General features: G+C 41.4%; 1 protein-coding gene across 2 annotated transcripts in view; it reads right to left on the minus strand.

Moving 5' to 3' along the window:
* aatkb (apoptosis-associated tyrosine kinase b) overlaps positions 1–15,641 on the minus strand; it is a 61,769-nt gene extending 46,128 nt beyond the window's left edge. Inside the window, exons 1-2 of one of the 2 annotated variants that reach the window (XM_008437628.2) lie at positions 15,517–15,641; positions 15,359–15,426 (exon numbers count right to left, since the gene is read on the minus strand). In XM_008437628.2, coding sequence (XP_008435850.1) covers positions 15,359–15,426; positions 15,517–15,626 — 178 coding nt within the window. In that variant the 5' untranslated portion in view covers positions 15,627–15,641. Of the gene's footprint in view, positions 1–11,386; positions 13,407–15,358; positions 15,427–15,516 lie in introns of those variants that run through there. The other variant, XM_008437629.2, reaches the window with a different exon arrangement.
* Between the last annotated feature and the right edge of the window lie 7,332 nt (positions 15,642–22,973).

Raw genomic sequence — 22,973 nt, forward strand, 5'->3', positions numbered from 1 at the left:
TGATTTAAACAATCCTTATAAACGACTGACAATTTCTTTTCTCTGAAATTAATCACTCATTAAATTTTGTCCTGCAGGAAGAGGCTCCTTCTGTAGTTTATCATTTCAAGGCAATGAGGTAGAGAGCTTCCATCCTAACTGAACTGAAAGAGCAGGAGCTTCTTAAAGAGACAGAGGCCCAATTTCAAGGCGTCAAATTGTGAAGTCAAATTTATTTAAAGTTATGTTTGATATATGCAATGGGGTTTCTTTTATAGCAACTGAAGGTAACAGTTACTTGATTGTGCTATAAAATGCTACTACGTGCCTGGAAAATAAATAACACCGCCTCTTTAATTTTTCGTAATGTGGGCATCTTAATAAAACTAAAGAGAGTTTGGTTCTGAGCAAATGGCCTCATGTGTGCAGCGTTCAGCATGCTGCGGACTAGTACAGTAAATTGCTGCATGAGTTATGCACATCTTCAAGAGCTATGGTGAACCACAAGTAATTAGCTGGACATTTACTTTAGATTTCAGGGTAGATGAGGATTGTTTTACCAGAAGAGCGACTACTCCGAAGAAGCTCAAGTTCAATGAAACCAGTTTCACTTTGCGACCCGTTTTCCTGAGTCGATTTGCTCCGTTCTTCATTCTGTTTGTGTTGTTATGCTGCTGCACCCTGAAACCTGATGAATCCCTCAAAGTTAGACCCTCTCTAGTCTGATGTAATACTGTTCGCACTGAGACAGCTTCTAACATTTAGAGATGTAAGCCAGGCAATAAGAAACAACGACCACACACACACGGACACACACACACCATAGCGATAGGAATTGTTCAGGATGTGTAGGACTACAGAGGATCAACATCCCTACATATCGACTGGATCTGCAGACGTTCTGCTGTCCGCCCCTCAGAGCTGAACTCGACTCGTCCAGCGATCGGCAAACGGACTAAGCGGAGCGAAGACGGTAAGTGGACGTCTCGCAAAGCGCATTTTACTTCACAGCAGATCAATTTGTCATTAATGCCTCAGCCGGGAGGCCAAACGGGGCCCAGGAAATGAGGTTCCTTCTGCAGTTCTCTCATAATTACAGATACAGTCGAAGCAATCAAAAGAAACCGAAGGCTGATGGATGTTATCAGGAGGAAAATGAAGTTTTTTTGTTTTATAAAGAAATGGCTACGGATAAATAAAATCACAAAGAGATGGGACGTAAAGTGCAGCTGTACTGACAGCATCCATTGTGATGAAGATTATAACAGAAGATCATCATCATCTGGTTTCTTATTTAAACATCAGAGTTCAAAAATGCTGGTACACACCACACTTTTATAATAATTTTGGGTTAAGCACATTCACCTTCTGCTCCACTGTAATGGCACTACTTTGTCTCAGTCCATCACATAAAATCCCAATAAAACAAACTGAAGCCACTTGTAACATGATAAAGTGTGAAAAAGTTGTGTCACACGTTTGCACGATCACACCAAGCATCCTGCCAACTGTTTCACATCCCTCAGTCGGGGGCCGGTTCACGACGAACGAGATGCAAAAAATATCCCAGCAACAGTGAGGATGAAAAAAATAAATCCGTTGTAAAAATGAAGGCCAAACTTTAGATCTTTAGCTTAAATTATGAGGAGGGAAATTTAGTTTTTCTACTTGGGAAGATGAAAAAACATGAAGCTCTGCAGTTTTGATGCACGTAATGACGAAATAGAAATAATAATTCAGGTTCTTCTGTGTTTGTGGTGGCCGTAGGGAAGCTGATCAGCGTCGGTCTTCATCAACGCCGGCCTGTTATAAAGTGATAACCATAAGATGCCAAATTAGAAATCACAGCATTCAAACGAGCGCTCCATCTGACATCGATAAGTGAATTCCTTTGAGTGCATTTATGCAGCTGAAACTGGAACAAGCGGCGGTCCGATCCCGATCCACATGAGCAAATTTAGATGCGACTGAGATCTGACTGAAATTTGATGCTTCCTGACATGAAGGAAGACATGTTTTTAATCACGCGTGTGAGGAAAGGTGGCATTGTAAGCATCCTGCTGCCGACAACAGGACACGGCTATCTTTATCCAGAGTAAACTAGATGATGAAAAGCAGCCTGATGCACATTTGAGACGTTCCAATTATTCACTCCACAGCTGAGTGGAAAACAGAGCTGGCTTCAAAAGGACCAACACTTTTCATAAACAGTTGGGTGAACCATGAGTTCCTAACATCCTGCAATTGGTGAGCAAAAAGAAAAGAAACGTTTTCCAACGGAAAAAAAAAAAAAAAGAAAATTCATCAGAGCAGCAGTTTTCCTCCGCAGATCGTTGACGTGTTTTTAGAGCAGAAACACACACCGAACTCTCCCACCGCCTCTCATTCCGCGTACTCCCATCCCCGCTCTCCTCGAGGAATAAAACCCTCATTAGAGCTGCCATGTATTTAGTCAACATCACAACAATGTGTGCGATCAAACATGACTTCCAGTGAGAGATCTAACAGGCCTCATCAGGAGATGCAGAGACGGATAAGCAGGCCTGGGGACGGAGCGGAGATCTGAGCAGGTGACGGCTGTCGGACCCCATCATCTGTCCCATTAGTCAAGCCCACAACAGGCCAAGATGGAGGCTGGGGGATAATGTATGATGCCCTCCACAAGGATTCGGCAGTAAGAAATAATCTGTGTTAAAAGAAAATCCGCAGAATGATTCGGAGTAAAAAAAACAAAAACAAAGCAAAAGGCAAACTCCAGCAGTTTATAAAAATCATCATTAGAATTAATTTAGCTTTACTGGTGCATCTGTTCTGGTTTGAAGCTGCAGGCGGGATTATCTGTAATGTTTACATGGCCTGGAGTAATGTTGGGACGTTTAATCGCTTTTCTAACATCTCCTGGACTCAGAGCGGCTAAAACCACAACACACAAAAATATGCATCGATTCAAACTTGTGTTTAACACTCTGGGTCTCCTGTTCCTCTTTGTAGCAAACCACCTCCATAAATATTAGAGACGCATAACAAAGCTAAAATCTCGCATGTGATTTAATTCTGTGTTACTGTCTAAAACATTTTACGCTAAAGAATTTTGTTTTATCTCGTTCTTGATCCAGGTGGGCCTTCGCGCCGTCAATCATTCCTGTGTGCACGCCGTTTTCCTGGAACCCTGAGTTGTTTCTCTGCCATTAGTGCATCAAGAAGCACATGTACGAGGTTGATTGACAGCAATAAGACCCATCTCCTAGCTCTGATTGGTTCTTTTTGACCAAGAGTGGTGTATTTTTTATTTTATTTTTTGCAGAATCTCTTCATCGATTATTCGTCTTTCATTAAACTGYCACGACATGATGACAGTTTTAACAAGTACAAACTGCCAGTATGTAACTTTTTTTTTTAAAATAAAAGTTACATACTGTAGCTGTAAGAGGTCCTTTACTGAAACTAAGAGGCTTGAGTCCAAGTCCTAGAAAACAGTCCCACACCATAATCCAGCCTCCTGATACAAATTCAGCTGGGCAATTCCCACTGAGTTATCAGACAGAGAGCCATGATTTGTCTCCACTGCTCCAGCAGCAGCGTCCGATTTGACATATCACTGTGCACGGAGATAACCTTCCTGTTGCCTCATGGGTGGTTCCAGTCCTGCCCTCCGCCCTCCCACTGTCGTCAGACAAACTGGTGATTTCCGGCTCGGTGAAATCCTCACCAAACCTTCGTGCAGCACAAAATCTTCAATTAACACTGACGCATGCGTCTCAGCCAGTAGGAGCTTCTAACCTCCCACTTCACTCCCCTCGTTTTATTTACAGTCTGCCGTGGAGCATCTCTGCGGCGGAGCTTCATCCCGTCAGGCCGCTGGTTCCTCCCTGCAGCCGTGCCACAGGTGACTCTGTCCTCCACACAGCAAAGCAAACAACAGAACATCTCTCCTGCAGCATCAATAAAGAGTCATCCTCATTATCATTTCATCAGGTGTGTGCCTCTGCTTCTCTCCTTGCTCTGGATTCAGACGTGCAGAGTCTGACTCCAGAGGGGTGAATTAATGAGTTTGTGTTCTGCTCCCGTTTGTTATCCCATCATAATGTAGCACAGAAAGCTAATAGCCAAACAATACACAACAGAGTTTTGCTTCCGATTAGACGTTATTGCCTCCGCCCACGAGGACACAACGGTGCAGTTTGGTTTTTAGCCGAAGATTGTGGATTGATTTGCATAGAAGCGACCTCATAGAAGGATTACCTCCCAACTTGAGAGGCATTGAAAACACTCTCCATCTATTTGGTGGTATAAACTGTTTCTCTGCTGATGAAAAAATACCTCGATTACTGCAGAAAATGTTACAGTTTCCAGTGACTTTCCCACCAATTTCCTTTTAATCTGGAATCCATGTTCGGAAGACAAATAAAGCCTCTGATGCAGAACGGAAGGTAAAGACCAGTTGCAGCTCAAACGCTGTTAAATAGTTTGTGTTCTCACGGCTGAGTTAATTGGTTTATTTAAAACCGCAAATGGTTCATCCTCTCCCTTTGTGAGGTTAGCTTTGGTAGACGTAAAATCAGCAGGCGTGCCGCTGTGCGACCTCGATTTGACACATCTTCAACGTTTTCTGCTGCAGGTTTGAGCCAAGCGCCCTCCCGTAGTCAGGTTCGCCTTGCTTTGTTGGATGAAGTAAAGTACGAGTAAGTAGGTACGCATCCCTTTCACAAAGACATCTCAAAATCATTCGATATGCTACAGTATTGATGACATAGTTCTTGTTCAGTATTTATCATCTACGTTTGGCTCTCCCACCCCGACCACATCTGACCAACAAACAGATTTCAGTCTTCTCATGCGGTTTGTGGCGAAAAGGTTTCGGTTCGCTTAGAGCTTCCTCTGCATCAAAAGAAACCAAACCACCGGAAAAAAAAGTCAATGTTGACAAACTCACCCACTAGTGAACAAACCATAGGCGTGAAAGGTTTCATTTCGTTTTCTCTCTTGGTGTAAAATACAAACCCTCCAGGTGTTGCATGGAGGGAAGATATTTGCAAAGGAGAAAAAAGTTAGAATTGTTCTGCATTAATTAAACTAATAATGAAATCAAAAGCTGAATGAACCTGGCCTGGATTCTTCTTAATCAGATTGTAACAAAAGGTTATGGAAAAGCAGTTATTTTCAGTGTTCATTAGTATGTGACAGAAGCCGATAAAAAAGGAAAATACTTTCTAAGCTTGTCGTGCCGAATCATCTCAGATGTTGGAGTCCTTGTGCGTGCAGAGACAGAGAACATGTCATTCATAAGATCTCACCACTCTCATCCAAAAGCAGCTGTTCTCGTGTGTTTGGTTTGATTTGAGTGGATGATATAATTTAAAGCACTCCACACCAAAGCAATACAACGTCATCACATTAGGAAATGATGCTCAGTTGTCTTTTGCTTCTTTTTTATTTTTTATTCAGCATGAAGTCAGGAGCAAATCTAAGTGAAGCAAGCCCTTGTCGTTTTGATTTTCAATTATTTTAAAGCAAAATCAAAAATAGATGCCTGTTAGTTTTGGTCTTAGAGTTTTTGTTCGAAACCTGGCCTCCGTGGCTCAAACCCGATGAAAACGTTGGAAAATAGTTTCGATTTAAATCGAATTCGGCAGCAAACAGATAATCCTGTCTTGTTCTGGATGCCCTGAAACATCACAGCCTCTTTGCAGAGAATGTTGGTTGTTTTTCTGCCTCACTTTCTCTGAGGGTCATTTTCTGCTACGGATGAGTGAAAACAAACCCAGCATTTGGCATTTGTTTTTTGTATGGAGCTCAAACCGAGTCATGATTTATGTGTGCCATTCCGCCCCTCGTCTGCACAGCGAAAAGATCACGCCAGGAAAAACACAGAATTTGTGTCAAAATTGGAATGACTCAGCAGGTGTGTGTGTGTGTAGTGAGCAGAAAGCCACAGCTGATTTCAATCTGAAGAGAGAGAGAAAGAAAATTTTTTGTAACAAGTTGAGTCATTGATTGAACCCTGAATGGGGCTTTTATATAAAATAATGGTGACACAGTGACTCAGTGGGGATATTGAAACGTCTCATTTTCTCTCTAAAAATCAACAACTTCCACAAAGTTGACCTCCCGCTGCGTGCTGAAACCAAAGAGAGCAGCTCTCACACAAATGAAAAAGTCACGTTGGAGAAAATCTAGATTAGTCTGGATTAAAAGGAAAAAAAACATCTACTTCTAATTCAGATTTCACGTATCAGCGCTGTTGGTGCAAAACAAGCCCAAACCATCACCCCACCACCAACGTGCCTAAGCTGCTTCTCTGAGGTCGTTGCTGATGTTTTTCGTTCCAGGAATTGTCTTAATTTATCCCCGTTTGGATCATTATCCTGATAATGACCCGGTGGGTCGATGCATTTAATCAGAAGCTGCCAAATTCCCTTTAAAGTCTCATTGAGGCTACATTTGTTTTTCCAGACACAGTTTTCTGTTGATTTAGCTTTGTGATATTTAAATAATGTGGAATCTGCTGCTGCAGAACTAAAACAGGGTATATATATATATATATATATATATATATATATTTATTTTTTATTCAGTTACAATTGATCAATCCTAGATTTCAATACATACCTTTTGAATTTTTTTTTTTTAAAGTGTACGTGGTCTAAAATGTAAAAAGGAAGTTTACATTTTAGACCACAGCGTGCCACAGTACGGAAAGAAAGCTGCTTATTAAATATAAAAGTAGAATCAAAAGATTATTTTTGTTTTGGTACCTGAATGAAGCTCCCCTCCATCACAGTTCAATTTGTGCAAAAGTTGAGAGAGTTGACTTTCTTTGCCTCCAAAAATATATGTACTGTTGTACGTTAAGAGGTGATTATTGGTCTGAGTTCTTGCAAACACACGAGAGAGGCTGCCTGTAAAACCACCAGCCATTCATCCACCAGCCAAACACTTTTAGCAGCTCAAAGGAACAAAAACAACAACAGAAAAAGGACAACTTCTGACGGCTGCGCTCCTTTCATCTCCACAGATAAAGACGGAGGTGTGCAACAGAAGCGTTCGGACGGCAGCCAATCCCTGCAAACCGCTCCAATCCAATTTACGCCCAGAGCTTTTTGCCCTTCACCTCAGCAGGTTGCCAGGAGCAAATAACTCATTCTGCCGTGCTCCCGTTCAATCAAAGCATCTGCACCGACTCCGCCTACAGTCCGCACCGTCACGCGAGATCGTTTTCTGCTGCGTGTAAGTCAAAGGTCAACGCGGACACCTCGTTCCATCAGATCTGCATCCCCTCCGCTCTGAGTTTCCAACAGCTCCTCGACCCGCACTTCAGTCTAGTACGAGGAGGCTCTGATGACCTTTAAAAGCACACAAACTTCTGCTTCTCCTCGTTTCCTGGGCGATATGATCAGAGAGAGCTGCTATGCGAGCAGCCAGGCGTCTGCAGAGAGAAGGGAAACGGACAACCTGAGGTCTGGGAAAGCAGCCAGCACTGCCAGCAAAAATCACCCTACAGACACAAGCCAAGCCCTTCGGAGGGTTGTGATGTCATCGTCATGCTCTGCACAGAGAACAGCCCAGAAAGTCCAGAATATTCCCCGGTTCAGATTACCTGTCACTTGGGTCATTACTGAAATCTAAAGCCCATTTCTGGGCTCCGCTTGCATTCTGTTTCTTCCCTCAGCTCCTCATTTAAAGGGTCAACATGCATGCAACAGATTTCAGCAACGCGTCAAGAAATATTTTATGTCTTCGGTTTTGTTTTTAAAAGTTTAAAAATGCTCCCATTTCCTGACCAGACAGAGCAAAGATGCGACTCTATAGCAGCTGCATTTCTGTTGACCGTAAAATTGCACAAAGTGGAATTATGAAAATAAATTCGCTTCACGAAAACAATTTCCAAAACATTTTTACATGAAATGTTTTTGTGCTAGGATGAAGGGGGTTTTGCGTCTGTATCAAAATGAATGTATTTTGCTGAACTTTAATGGAAACACTTTATTGCAGTTGCTCAACATGAGTCGTGATTAACAGCCAGGTATTACCATTAGCAGAAAAGACAAAGAAGACAACAAGAAGTGGCAGGGGGATGATGGTACTGCATGTTTGTTAATGACTTATCGCATGAACAAACTTGTGTTTCTCAGACATTAAAAGTTTTGCACATGTTTGTAATGGAAACCCAGCTACAGAGGAATGTGGAAGAAGATGCTCTGGTCAGATGAGGCAAGAACTGAACAGGGAAGCTGGTCAGTGGCACAGCAGAATAGTTTAGATTGAATCATAGTCATGTGTTAAATTTAAATCCAATAAAGAATCTGTGTCAGAACTTGAAAACTGATCTTCACAGATGCCCTCTGTCCAATCTGACTGATTTTGAGCCACTTTGCAAAAAAACATTATTATACTAATGGGCAAAAGTTTCCTTCTCTGAATATGCAGGGTTTTAAGAGACATATCAGTTCTCCAGGTGAGGTGAATTCAAATGCATGCCACACTTTTCAGATTTCCAATTGTTAAAACATTTAGAGGAAAACGTGTCATTTTCCTTTCCTTTTATGCTCTGCTTTCTGTAGAGAGACCGGAGGGGTATTGGGTCGTAGCATGACGTGACGTGGAAAACTTCAAGAGGTGTGGATACTTTTTACGAGGCACTGCATGTCTTGAGTTTTATGTGGGTTGATTTCTGAGCCATCAGGAAACAACCACAATACACTGGCTGCACTGCAAGCACTAATCCTGCTTTATGCAAACCTTTTCCCTGAATCAAGAGCAAGCCAATGTTTCTCCACCAATCGAAAATCCCGTGGGGGACTAGAACAGTAAAAGCACGACATTTTCTTCGACGTTTCCAAAACTCCAGAATCTTTGACATCATCTAAATTAACCAAGCTTGAGCGTCTCGTATTCGACATGAGAAAACGGCGGTTTCTGCTCCTCATCCATCCATCTCCCTGACAACAGCAGAGAGGAACAAGACAAGAACAAGTGACACCAAGTGACAGCAGCACAAACACGGAGCTGACATGGTGGGAGATCTTTCTGTCTTGAGTTACGACTCGACGACTCGACTCACCGAGCAGAAGCAGAAAAGGATCAAATCAATGTGAAACCGACTCATTTTGGTTCAGCTGAGGCTGCTTATTGTGCGCTCACTGTCAAGGAGCTCATGGCAACGTATCAAAACCACGAGTGCTACTTTTTAAAGATTTGATTATGAATCTGACTGGAATCAGATTTCTGTCCAATTGAAGCTGGCTACCAGACTTCCTGTGAGTCAACGGACTCACTGCTGATGTGGTCGCTCACTTTTAGCGCTACCTGCTCAGCTTTTTGCTATTTTACTGTAAACTGCTATTTAATCAAGATAAAACAGGCACTCTCTCAGAAACCAGTGTCCGCACCACATGCCCTCCGATGACATCACATAAGGCAACTGACCAGAGATTGTTTGCCCCGTCACCTCTGATCATAGCGATCGACAGTCGGATCAAAACATACGAGTTGTATGTTTGGCTAATTTATGCCTCTTCATCCTTTAGTTTGTGAAGAGGAGCAGAAGGAACAGACTGACTTCACTGTCAAAAGTTTAATAAAGACCAATCCCAGTCATGTTGTGATTAAAACTATCTGATTCAGTTGATTGGTTTCCCAAATTTCCCAGCTTTCCTGCTGAATTACTGGATCTTCCATAACTTCTGCAAAAAAAAACAAAACAAACAAAAAAAAAAACAACTGATTGCAAGGCAGAAAAATTATCAAAATTATTAATCTCCTTGGCAGATTTACAGTTAGAGTAATCTTTTATCTCATGCAATATAGGTTTTGTTTTGTTTTTTCTCTGAATGGAAGCAATATTTACATTTTGGAGTGGCCCAACTAGAGTCCAGACATAAATCCGATTAAAAATCTGTGGAGGGAGCTAAACATTAGGGTGATGGCAGGGAGGCGTTTCAACCTCAAAACCAAAGATTAATGGTGAAAAGTGGGTAACACTTTATTTGAAGGGGGGTGAACACGCCTTCATGAATATTTATGACTGTTGTCATAAAGCGTCATTCAGTAAATTATGACACTTTTAATACAAAGTTGACATTATTCAAAATGTCTGTTATGACAACTTGACATTAACCAATAAACCATTACTGTTTAAACTTTACCTTTAATAACAAAGTTATCTAATTTTTTAAGTGCAATCAGTAATACTTTTAAAACAAATTTATAACAGTTATGATTTCTTATGACAGCAGTCATAAATATTCATGAAGGCTTGTTCATGTTCATGACAGGTGTTATGTCATGTTTATGACAGTGTCATGACAGATTTATTCACCCCCCTTCAAATAAAGTGTTACCGAAAAGTGAAATATGCAAACACATGATGTTGGATCTTTTTAACAGGCAAACATCAACCGTGATGCTACAGCAGCTATGTGGAAATCTGTCAAAAATGAACCTGTCCAGCATAATGTTTAATGTCATCAACCCAAACACACACAAAGCAGATCCAGCAGCAGCTTTTCCAGTGCCCCTTTTTAAAATACTTGAATTCGTTTGTATTCTTGAGGAGGTAATCTATACTTCAACACCCAGCTGTGTTTTCACAGTCAGTACATGGTCCATTTGTTAGTGGGAAGAAAAGTGGACCTCTGGATTGGATCTTTAAATTTACTGTTCCTCGGGGGAGACGGCATAAGGGCAAAAAGGTTTTTCTTTTCCTGTCAGCTGCATGCTGCAGCAGATGAGACTTTAAAAAGCTGCGGTGGAGCGGAAGATTTCTGCTACTCGGCCCGTTTTAGAAAAGCACTGAGATTATGAAAGCGGCACTGTTAAAAGAGAAGGGAGTTTTGACTTATAGAAATCTTTTCACATGAAGGGGGGGGGGGACCAAACGGAGAGGAGGGAAGTGAAAGTGGAAATCTGTTTATCCAGGAACCTTTTAGTCACCAGAAACCCCCCTTTGAGTTTCCATCTTCATCATAAGGTCATCATTTTCATCTTGCAGAGAAATCTGCTTATTCCAACAGATTCCGCCTCCCTCCCTCCCTCCCTCCTTCCTTCCTTCCTTCCCTCAGCGCTAATTAGGAGTCCTGCTTCATCTTCCTCCACCTCCCAACAACAACTCCTCGTTCACCTTTCACCTCTGTCTGCACCTGAACTGCTCTGATCTCTGAACCCCAGGGTCGGCCTCTCCTCTTTAACTCACATCCAATCAAGCACGGTCAGGAGAACATGCAGCAGCACCAGCAGAGCACAAGCATTACATCACTCCTGCCATCTCAAACCACAATTTGAAAAAAAAAAAAAAACGTGGAGTTTTTTTCTCTTCTTCTTTTATTTTCCTGGGAAAACAACCTGCTCTAGTTATATCAATAGGAACACGGTGGCATCAGTAATGTGGCGTGTTGCGGGGCGGACTCACCTGGGTTGAAATGAGAGCTGAGGGCGCAGCCGGGGACGAACAGCGCCGAGCACAACGCGGCCAGGAGCGCCAGCATCTTCCCAGCTGGAGCTGCAGAACCAGGAAGAAACACTGCGGGACTCAGAGGACGGGAAACCGGGAGATCAGAGCTTCATTCCTGCCGTGGCTCCGCCGTGACTCCGCAACACGTCGCCTCATCTCTCCCACCCACCTCCTCCTCTCCCCCCCCCAAAAAAAATATGTCTATTTAAACCAGCTGATCTGAATCCTGCCCCCCCTCCCCCCTTTACTCCCCTTTTCCGTTCTTCTCCCGAGTAACTTGGTTCGGATGAAGACGAGGAGTCCAGTTTGACAGCAGCTGCTCGCTCCTCCCCCACAGCTTCACCTGGAAGTTCTCCCACCACCCCACGGCTCCGACCCGCAGGGGTTAGTCACGTGGATGCCGCCTAAATTGATAGAAATCAATTAGAAGTTAAACGAGGAGCGGGGTTTGCGCGCGAGCCGCCGGTGCTGTCCGAGGTGCTGACAGCAAAAGCGCCATCTTGCTCCGTAATGCGCCCCGAATGAGATTTCTGGAGCGGTTTTTTTCTCTTTTCTCTTTTTTTTTGCGCCGTGTCTGTAGGGCGGGAGGGAGAGAGGGAGGGAGGCTTTGGAGGCTGTGCGGCCCGAGCATCCTCAGCTGACTGAAATATTCAGCACAGAGAAGAGAAAATGTGGAGGATGGTACTATTTTTAATGCTGCACAGAGATGTTTGCAACCTGCAGGCTGAAGAAGAAAAAGAAGAAGAAGAAGAAGAAGTAGAAGAAGCTGCTGCATCTTCAACAGGAAGTCTGAGCCTCATCCTCTTTTACTGCTGATGTTGGATATATGGAATAATAATAATAAAAAAAAGATAATTCCTCATGGTATCACCAGAGGGCCAAACGTGATTATAATCCTGCTGTTTGTACATGGATGGAGCCCCCTCCCCCACCTGGCAACATTCCTCATCTGGCTTTCTCCCCCCCCTCCACCTCCAGCCTCCTCTTCCCTTCAGTCTGAGTTCTTGGCATCGCATCGACTCAACTTTTCTTTGTGCATCTTACAGGCTTATCATGGTGTCTGATTGTTCTGCAACAGAGATGTCACACGCTAAAACACTAATCCAGCGTTAGTCAGATCCTCCGGTATTTCTCTCTCTCTCTCTCTCTCTGCACCGCTTCTTGTTTCTTGGCGTTATGTAATGCACCATATATTATTAAAAGACATGATTTTTTTTTTTTTCTCAGCGCTGCCAACAACACAAACAGCGACATCTGAAAGAAACAAACACAAAGCCTTACGGGGGACCGGATATCTGATCACAGGAGAAACGCGTCTCTCTTTAAAAGTCTTTAAGATGATCTCAGCGGAACAGCTCAGCTTTCAAAACTCGATATTTTGTGAAGCGGAGTTCAGTAACAGAATGATACATTCTGCCTGTTGTGAAACATGGTGTTGGCAGGATCATGCTGCAGGGAGACTTTTCGTTCAGCAGGGACAAGGAAACTGGTAATCATGGGAGAATGCAGCACACTTTTCTCATTTTTATATGTAAAGAATTTAAACAAACATTTACCGTTATTCTTCCACTTTACAGTTATGAACAACTTTCCGTTACATAAAATTCAAATAGTCTATATTAAGTTTATAGCCAAAATATAAAAAGATCTGTTCAGTTCACCATCTGAAAAACCTCTAAGCTACATAATACAACGTGGTAACTTGTTTTGTTTGCCATCTTAAAAATGGACACCAGAATAAAAAAAGAAAATGTTGTTTTGCACAAATGCTGCGCCGTCACAAACCTTGTTTTCCTCCTAAATCAGATCAAAGTGTCTTTATCATAATTGTCACTTTCAACTGGTTGTCTATTTTTTTAGGAAGTGGACAGAGAGATTAACACATGACAGTAAAACATGTTCAGAATAACAAACCTTCAGCTTTTAGTCTTACATTGTCAGGGTTTCCCCCTCCAAGTAAAGCCTGGCGGGTCACCAGGCTTTACTTGCATCCCCACCAGGTTAAGCAATGTTTATTTATGTATTTATTTTAGGGGGGGGGCTATGTTTTTTGACTTTTTTGAGATCCTGTAGTTGGTGTTTAGGTGTTGTTAAGAATGTCTTCCAGTAATACACAATTATCCAATGATATTTTGAACATTTTCTGTCACCTTTAAACATTTTTAAACACAAAAATCGATGGGGCGTTGGATGACTGCCGCAGCGCCCATAGCGCCGGGCTTAGCAAGTTTTCTGGGGGGAAACCGAGTGTGAATATCAAACCTTTTAAGCTGCTTTGAATTGTTATAGTTGATGAGATGAAATGTGACTCATCTCCACTTAAAAAGTTTAAACATTTAAAAGTGGGAAAAAATTGTCAAAACAATCTTCAAACTTTCAGATTAAAAAAGCTAAATCTGAAATTCCCCTTGAGCGTTTATGACATGACGTCTTCTATCCCTTCACATCTTTTCTAATCATAATAAAAGATATGTGGGGGGGTGGGGGGGATTGAAAATCATTTTCCAGATGTTACCACTTTCAATTAGATTTAAAGCTGCAGTCTTTAATTCAGACTAAATATACCGGCGCCAGCAGATGCGCCTTCTTCCTGGAGAGACAGAGAATCCCAAGGGACCTCTGCTGACGGTTTCCATCTTTGCTTTTTCAGATTGGACAGGGGTGTCGGACTTAAAATTTTCCTACTTCCCTCGTTCTTCTTCCTCCTCCTCGTCGTCTTTAAAACTCTTATTCCTCTCTCTGAAACAGTGAGTTGCACGTCTGCTGTTTCCGTGGAAACAAAACGAAGAGGATGAGATTGGTTCTCGGCAGAGCAGAAAGAGCTTTCCTTTCAGCTCCCATTTTACGTCAAATCTGACAGGCGTTATGTAAGCCTGTACCTTTACTTCCATTTACATCAGAAACGCACTTTATGCATATACAGATGCTTCCATTTTCTCTGCATTTCCATCGTGTGAAAAAATCTGAAAACCAGCTCTAACCTCAAATCTGGATATCTCCTGGGAGAGATTAGGATCCAGAGAGTTGAGTACCCTCTGCTATATTAGCCTAGCTTGTTCTGCAAACCAACGCAGAATCCAGCTTTCACTCTGACTCACAGCGTCATGTGGTTCCTCGTTTTAGCTCAGTCCTGAAACGATGCGTTTGACGGTTCATCCACTTGATGCCGATTATAAAATCACTGTTATTCAAACTGCGGCACACGTGCAGCGATCCCAAACTGCGCTGCTTGCAGGTCACAGCTTCACTCTGTGAACCGCTTTCCCATAAAAACCGCCGGGGAGATTAGGAGGCTGGAGCCTTGCATGTAATCTGTGACATTTAGAGCAGAGTCCGACTTTTGTTTTCTGCCTGCAAGGCAACGCTGGCCTCATTAAACAATAATCGGGAGAAGATGAACAGTGTGTGCTCGTTCTACTAAAACTTTTAACAGTTTGGTAGAAGTCAAAAACATCAACTTATTTGCTTTGTTGAGCTCAGCAAAAGCAAAGCAAGTGAAAAGAACCAGAAGGAACAGAAAGTTCTCTCCTAAATATCCCTTCTCAAGCAAATCTGATACAAATGTAAGCAAATCTTAAAGAAAAGGACATGCAGCGTTAAAAGAAATGCGTCATTCTTCAGTTACTGCATGCAGCTGTTATAATACACACAAAAAAATTAGAGAAATTAAATCTGTAATTCATTCACTCTTATTTTATTAAAAGCTATTAATGATTCATCTTTGTCCACATATTACAGTTGTATCTTATGTATTCTTCTGGAATTAAAGAGGCAGAATTTTTGGCATTTTGGCAACAATAATAATACCACAAATTATTGTAATTTATGTCATGACAGATTAATTCATGAATGCAGCACAGGAGTAACAAAACCTGGGAGATTAATTAGAGAGTGTAAATGTTTATCTGTGTCCATCTGTACAAGAATTACCTGCAGGAATGAGTGAAGTCCACAGGGAGGAGTAAAGTGAATAAATCCCAGATGAACAGCAGAAATCTCTGCAGAGACATTAGAGTTGAGGATCAGACCGACTGCTGAAAATACAAAAAAAACACACAAAAAAAACAATGTTTGTTCATTTTTTCCACCTCTCAATGGATCTTGTTTCTCCAACAAAGCTGAAAAGTTTGTAAGTCAGAATAAACAGCGTGATTCTGGATGTATGCAAGGTAACAAACACTTCTAACAAGTCAGTCATTTCACTGGATCTCTCCCTCTTTTTTTTTTTTTTTACCTTTGTGATTTCTTTATTTTAACTTCACCTACCATTCATCATCCGTCTTCCTTTATTCTTCTTCTTCCACTTCTCGTTTTTAAAGCAACGTTTTGGTGTGCATTACCGCCACCTACTGGAATGAAGTGTGAATCGAGATGCTAAATATATTCTACGCAGATTTATAAACTAAACAAAAATAAAACAATACATACTAACAAAAAAATGTATTTTTCTTCTTTTCTTTTCTCAATATCAAACGGTGAAATACTGAGTAAAGTGGCGTCTCAGATTCTTCTTTTATGAGTAATTAATAGGTGTAAGGATGCACTACTGCCCCTAGCCAGACTTCGTAGGTACTACACATTCTCTAGCTGCTGGCTCTCTCAGAGATTTCTCTCAGTTCAATTTATTTACAAAGCACCAAAAATCAAGTTCAGTCCAGTTCTTATCAGTGCAGCTTAGGCATACAGTTACATTCAGGTAGACATATGAAGTCCAGTACAATACTAATCTTGGAAACTGTAGAAACTTCACACTGGACTTCAAGCAGCATGGATTCTCTGCCTCTCCACTCTTCTTTCTGACTGTGAGATTTCCAAATCAAATGAGAGGAGGTTATTCCACTGAGCAACAATCCAGACTTATTTTTTCCCTCCTTAGTCTCTGGTTCCAGTTTAGCACACAAAATGCAACAGAAGCAGCCTGCGTCCAGGATCTGTCAGTGTGCGGCGACTCTTGAAGCTCCGACTTGAGCCACCGTGTCCATTTTGTGAAAATCTCCCAAACTCTTCGATGGCATTTGCCTCATAATAGTCTGGTTATCCCTGTTACTGGTGCACCTCTTTCTACCATATTTCTTTTTCTACCACTCAACATTTTCATGTTTGATTGGATACACAAATTCAGCGAACTGCCAGGTTCTTCAGTGATGACCTTCTGTGGATTGGCCTTAATGTGGATGGAGTCCTTGAAAGTGAAAACCAAGTCAGGGTGTTTCAGTTGTTTAATACAAAGACTCAGAGATTTCTGAACAGTGTTTCTGGGCCCAGACAGGAGGGGAATAGATTTTCATTTGACTTTAAAAAAATAAATAAATAAAAGTGAGCAAAATCATTCATTTTAATTTATAGACACAACCTTAGAAATGGGAACAAATGATCACAAGCATAAATTAAATACCTCCGTTGTTACATCAGAAAACAGCTTTTCTTGTTCTTACATGACTACGAATAACACTTCTCCTGACCTGCAATGTGCTCATTCACAGCACTAATGTGTGTGTCTGTTAAAATGTGACGCTTCGTCTGAATGAGGATTTATGGAGTCAATTTCAATTAGACTTCAACACTCGCCAGACGAGTCTTTCATCATCCGATTCGAGGATCTTAACAGGATTAATTATCCCTTCTCTCACGCCAAAGGTTTTACTTAAAGAGCTGTGGGAGCGACGCAAATGGAGAAAAAGCCTCTCTTCCCAGTAGAGACGGGACGTGTCCGTTCTTTGCTGTTGCAGCAAGTAAAATATGTTCAGCAGTTTGTCGAGATGTTCTGATTGTAAAGGTTTGAAGTGGTTCCCTCCCTCTTCTAAAGCAATTCTCTCAGGTTTTCATGCGTAACCAGTGAAAACCAAGAACTATCTGCATCCTCACACCAACTATCTTCCTGTCCTCTCATCACATCAGTAAATCTCCTTCATGGTGTTCTTTGCCTCCTGTCGCTTCTTAAATTGAGCTACTGAAATACATTTTTCAAATCATATACACACAACTGAATATTACAATTAACTCCACAAACACAAGATCAAAAATATTTAAACAGCTGAGAAGCTCAGTGCGTTGGAATTTACTTTAAAAAAAATTTATTTGTTTTTTTAGAAAAACAGATAAACTCAAGCATAACCACTAATTACTGATGAATTTGCTTTTTAACTACGGTACAGTCACATTCACTTTCTTCTGTTTTATCCCTGCCGGCATGCCTAGGTGAGCCCCATATGGGGGAAAGGAGGGCAGACCAGATGGGTCCCATATGGGTTTGTCCACGGGTTCCACAGTGGTCCCACATGGGTTTGTCCATGTAGGGGCCACAGCCTATATGGACCCTACATGGACCCTAAATGGGCAAACCCATGTGGGCCCACCACCATATAGGGCCCATGTGAGCTGTGGCCCCATCCATCCATCCATCCATCCATCCACCCATTTTCTTCCGCTTATCCGGGGTCGGGTCGCGGGGGCAGAAGGGAGGCCCAGATCTGTGTGCTGTGGCCCCTACATGGGGCCACAGCTCCTACATGGGCCTACATGGGCAAACCCATGTGGGGCCACCGTGGAACCCGCGGACAAACCCATATGGGACCCAACTGGTCTGCCCTCCTTTTCCCCATATGGGGCCCACCTGGACATGCTGGCATGGATCCTGCAGGGATTTGAACAGATAGCCAGATTTTTTTTATGCCCCACATAAACTAAACCTGAGCACACAACTGATTTATTGAATTTTCAGCCTAAATATAATTTCTAAAAAGGTAGTCCTGGGAGTTGGACTGGTCAAGGGTTCTGGCCGAGTGGCCACCTGATCCCAGGCTTTCTGATCAATATTTTCCAGGAATCAAACTCTGCACAAGCAGCTCAACGAGCTGCTGGATAGTTGTTCTTCTATAAATAATGAATAGTACCACATTTGAAGGCACAGTTGAAAGAAACTCTGGCGGACATCAAAGCGAGCATCACAGCTGGCGCTGCCGGTCTGATCGCCGACTCTGTGATGATCTCTGCTGAACACACAGCTGCTCAGAAGGTCCTTTGTGTTTAAAGCAGAGGTAAACCCAAAGCCGACTCTATGTCCACGGACACCAAGAGGTCAGTGAGCAACAAAAAAGAAATTACCAGCACAGAGTCTTTTCGTACATCAAATCTGGTCACTTCTGACTCACCATGAAGGAGTCCATGTTCATTCTGAATAAATCGCTGTTCTCCCTCTACGTTAAAAAACTATTAAAACCACAAGAAAAGATTTGATTTGAAAACTCCCATTAGAAGTTAGAACGATGTTTAAGAGCCAATTAGCCGTCAAACCAACCAATTTCCAATGGGTTTATTCACCCAAAGACAAAACTTACATCATTTATCTCCTCCTTGTGCTGTTTTATTCATTTACATTGCACCAAAACAAATGCCAATTTAATGTTGATGGATTTTACAGAATAGCAGAAAAATGGGTTTGTCCTTCTCGTCAACCTAGGAAATAAAAACGGCAATGTTGGAAAAAAAAAACTCTGAGAAATTACAGAATGAACTGCAGACCTTTCCCACCTCAAGAAGCGACATAACCCCCACACTGACCTCGTGACCTCAACAAGACTCTTTTCAGTTCACAAACCAGGGACTGGGTTTGTGGTCAGACTTCCATCTCTATGGAAACATCCTCAAAGGTCACAGAAAGGACTCCAGAGTGTTTCTAAACCTGCAGACAGATGATCAGAAAGGATCTTTTTTTTCTTTCTGCAGGACATGTCAAAAAACAAAAACAACTTACAGTCTTCAGAAACGTCCTCTGAAGCCAGTTCAGTCATCTAGCTGGCTCCAGATGACTGAGCCAGCTAAAGCTGTGTGTATAGGAGATGATTGCACATAAAACTGTTTTACATTCATCAGTTTATGATGCCAGGCCTCTGATATGGTTCAGAGGCCTGGCAGAGCTGCAGCGTTTCCGGCTGAACATGATTTTTCTCTCAGATTAATAATCTTTTACTATTTATTAAAATTGCATACAATAAAAAAAGGATAATTATGATGTAATTTTTAAGAAAGTACCCAATCAATTTTCAGATGTGTGATGTAAAACCTTACAATCCACGGCATTAGCTCCAGTTCACACTCCAGACCAGATGGTGGCGGTATTGCACACTTTCATTTATTTAAAAAACGCCACAAAGAGAAGAAAAAACTGGAACGCAAGGAAAATAACAGACACTGTTCAAATTCGCCATTTTTACTCGCATAATATTGCCTTAAAAGTAGAGAGGGCGTTGACAATAGTTACTAATTTTGGTAAATTCAAGCTGGTGACGTCCTAGTCCGAGTTAAACGACAACACAACGGGACAACAACCGATGGAAATGAAATGTGTGTCACAAAAGGAGCCCGGGGGGACGAAGGCTGCTAAGTGTTGCTAGCTGGTGGTAAGTTTGCTTATTAATCTTCATTTAATTATAAAAAGTGCAGTAAAGATATATAACTTACGTTGGTTTCTTAAATATTTTGTTGTGACTTGTATGATTATTACTATAGTAATTATTCAGCTTCGTGTTATAACTGCATGGAGGCTGTTTGTTGCGACTTATACTTTAATTCATAACTAACCTGGTTTTAATTAAGCTCCATAAGACAGAGAGACTTTGATATTGTGAGGTGGTTGTTGTTCTAACTCGTTCATCAATAATTTTGCTCTGAGGATGAACCTCCACATTGTCTTCATGATGTAAGTTTATTTTTTCAATGAGGAGCTAGTTACATTTTCAACAACAAAAACTGCTGTGTTACCAACACTTAAGTGCTTAATAAACATGATTTGATTTAAAGATAACTGGACAGAATTGTTCTCTTCTTGTTAATCTAACATTTCTCTTTCAAATTTTTTTTTATTTGTAGTTGGCTTTCAGGGCCCTGTGATGGACTGGTGACCTGTCCAGGGTGAACCCTSCCTCTSATCTGATGGCTGCTGGAGATGGGCACCACCAGCCCCCCTCACCMCCCTGCAAGGATCAGTGTGTTCAGATCATGGATGGAAAGATTTTAAGGTAGTTTGTCTCCTTAAGTCCACACTTAAAACAGCTTCATAGTTGATGCCAACATCAACTGATTCTATGACATTGCTGACTATTTTTTTTCCACTTCTAACATAAACAGGCAAAGATGACACCCAGAAATATTTTTCCACCCCAGGTATCCGGACCCAATCATCATCAGTTCTTATGATGTCACATACATGGCAAGTCCACAACGCCTTAAAATTGTAAGTATTTTTTTATTTGCCATTTTTCTGTCTTCTTTAAAATACAAATGCTTTCTCTGTTTAATTGCGCTATTGTTCTTTTTTGTAGGTTCCTGTAAAGTGCAGTGAACGGMAATGTTCTGTCGTTGATCCTCACTTTCATGTTTTATTGTCGCACTYAAATTKTCATGTTCATGTGTTCACTTTTGATGTGTAAACTGATAATTTATGTAAAGTTCATAAAGTTGTGAGTAAAATTGGACAATTTTAAAATRTYGGTAATAAAACAAAATATTTGAATTACCTTGGGCATCTTGTGTAATTAATCTTTCCATGTAATTTTAGCCTAAAACAATATAAGTACTGTAGTGTAGTTGTGCATGTCATTTACAAAATAGGTACGTAGGAATAAAGACTCACGAGTAATTAAAATTGTAGTTTATTATCAATAGCAGGAAATCAAATATAAAAATTAAGTGTAAATTAAATACATTACTAATATATTAATATAATATTTAATATATTTGAAGTATATTAAATATAYATATTTAATTGAGACAATTATTACACTCTTAATACTATTTAAATACTACTAAAGTATATTGAGGACAAAATTAGTTGTTCCAAAATAGTACAGTTTAAGTAGATCGATAAAAGTATACTAAAGTATGCTAAAATTTAGTATACTACAGTATAGGTTTTTTTCACCTGGGTACGCTCCWAGGTTTAGCCTCACCMAGMGGTCACCGTCCTGGTCCATTTGTAGAGCCGTCCAGATTTCAGATTTCAACCGAGACTCCTTCGAAGACCTTGGATGTGTTGAGTAGCAGCGGATATGTTGGATGCAGGAAAACACCACGTTCTGCAGAGGTGGTAACGATTTCCAATGAGTCAGGAGTTTCTTGTTTTCCACCACGAAGCTGACTAGTGAAGGTGGTAAATAAGCTTTTCCTCATCAAAAGGTGGAGACGCAGAGCTGCTGGGCTTACTGTGATCTCTACAACTTTGTGCTATTAAGAAAATATGCTCACTTGTACTGATGAAAGAGGCTACTGAAGGGGGGAATGATGGAGTTACGCCGGAAAGTGACGAAACAAGAGATGGAAGCGGAGCAACATCTTTATTAGCTGGATTTTGAAAGTGGTTTACAACACATAACTGAATCCATACAGCTGCTGTCCACTCACTGTTCATCTCTGCCTGCAGAGGCTCCTGGAGTTCCTGCAGCGAGTCCAAAAGGATGCGTCCTCTGAGATCGCAACTGATGATCGATCTGATCTGCAGCATGACTGACCACTCCACCGGCCTGCATTGATCTGGAGCCAAAGATGACTAACGGAGCAGACATTTCTCAGGGTTTCATTCAAAGCTGAGATGGAAATAGGCCAGTGGCTGCGTTTCCATTCGCYGTAAAACGGCGCAAATTGGAATTAGAAAAACTATTTCACTCAATGGAAACACGTGTGATTTCAGTTGGGTTTCTTATTTACTGGAAACGCAGCAATCCCCCCCAAACAACAAAATAGTGAAAAACCTTTAGCGCACATTTGTAATGAAAGCGCAGCCCGGAACTGTCTCCAGTGATGGAGACAGAAACATGACTCCAGGCATGGCTTAATACGACAAACGACCTCACGTTTCTGCGAGTCAGGAAGATGATTTCACGATCCGATGYGACCGTCGCTGATCTTCCGGCGCTGAAAACCTCTTCAGAGGATAAAAGGCTTCGAGGTTTACACTGCGGAACCACCAGCGTGTCCTCTGAGATGCTTGCTGAGGACAGCAGCAGGTGGGAGGAAGCGGAGCTGCTCAATATATCCAGTCGCAATCATTCATGGGCGCAACATCAATATCACAAACGACTCCAGAGGACTGGTATTTGCTCCTCTCTGTGCATCTTCAGTAGTCAGAGTCCTCTACGTCTGGTCACGTTACAGCTACATTGGTCTCATTAAATGGCTTTAATGTCAACAACGAAGCCATTCCCTCTGGTCATTAAAATTAGATCAGCTTAATAGCTTATTAATAAAAGTTAAGATGATTACTTAAACATCCCTTTGAGTTTTAAACTGCAGCTTAATAAGTGTGTTCCTTTTTATCCTTATAATATAAGCATATTAAGTGTTCACCATATCAATACTAAAAAGTTAAATATTTGAAATTGTAATGTTTTGAAAGTCAAATGTCAGAAAACTGACCTGAAAATAAACTGATTTCAGTCATGAGTGCAGTTCTATTAACATTTCCATTAACATTCGTTAAACAGACAGTTGCATTGACATTGAAAGTTTTTGTGCGAGTTAAGACTCTAGTTTAAAAGAATGGWTAATATGT

This window comes from Poecilia reticulata, linkage group LG19 (assembly GCF_000633615.1).
Source record: "Poecilia reticulata strain Guanapo linkage group LG19, Guppy_female_1.0+MT, whole genome shotgun sequence".
In the NCBI taxonomy this organism is placed as follows: domain Eukaryota; kingdom Metazoa; phylum Chordata; class Actinopteri; order Cyprinodontiformes; family Poeciliidae; genus Poecilia; species Poecilia reticulata.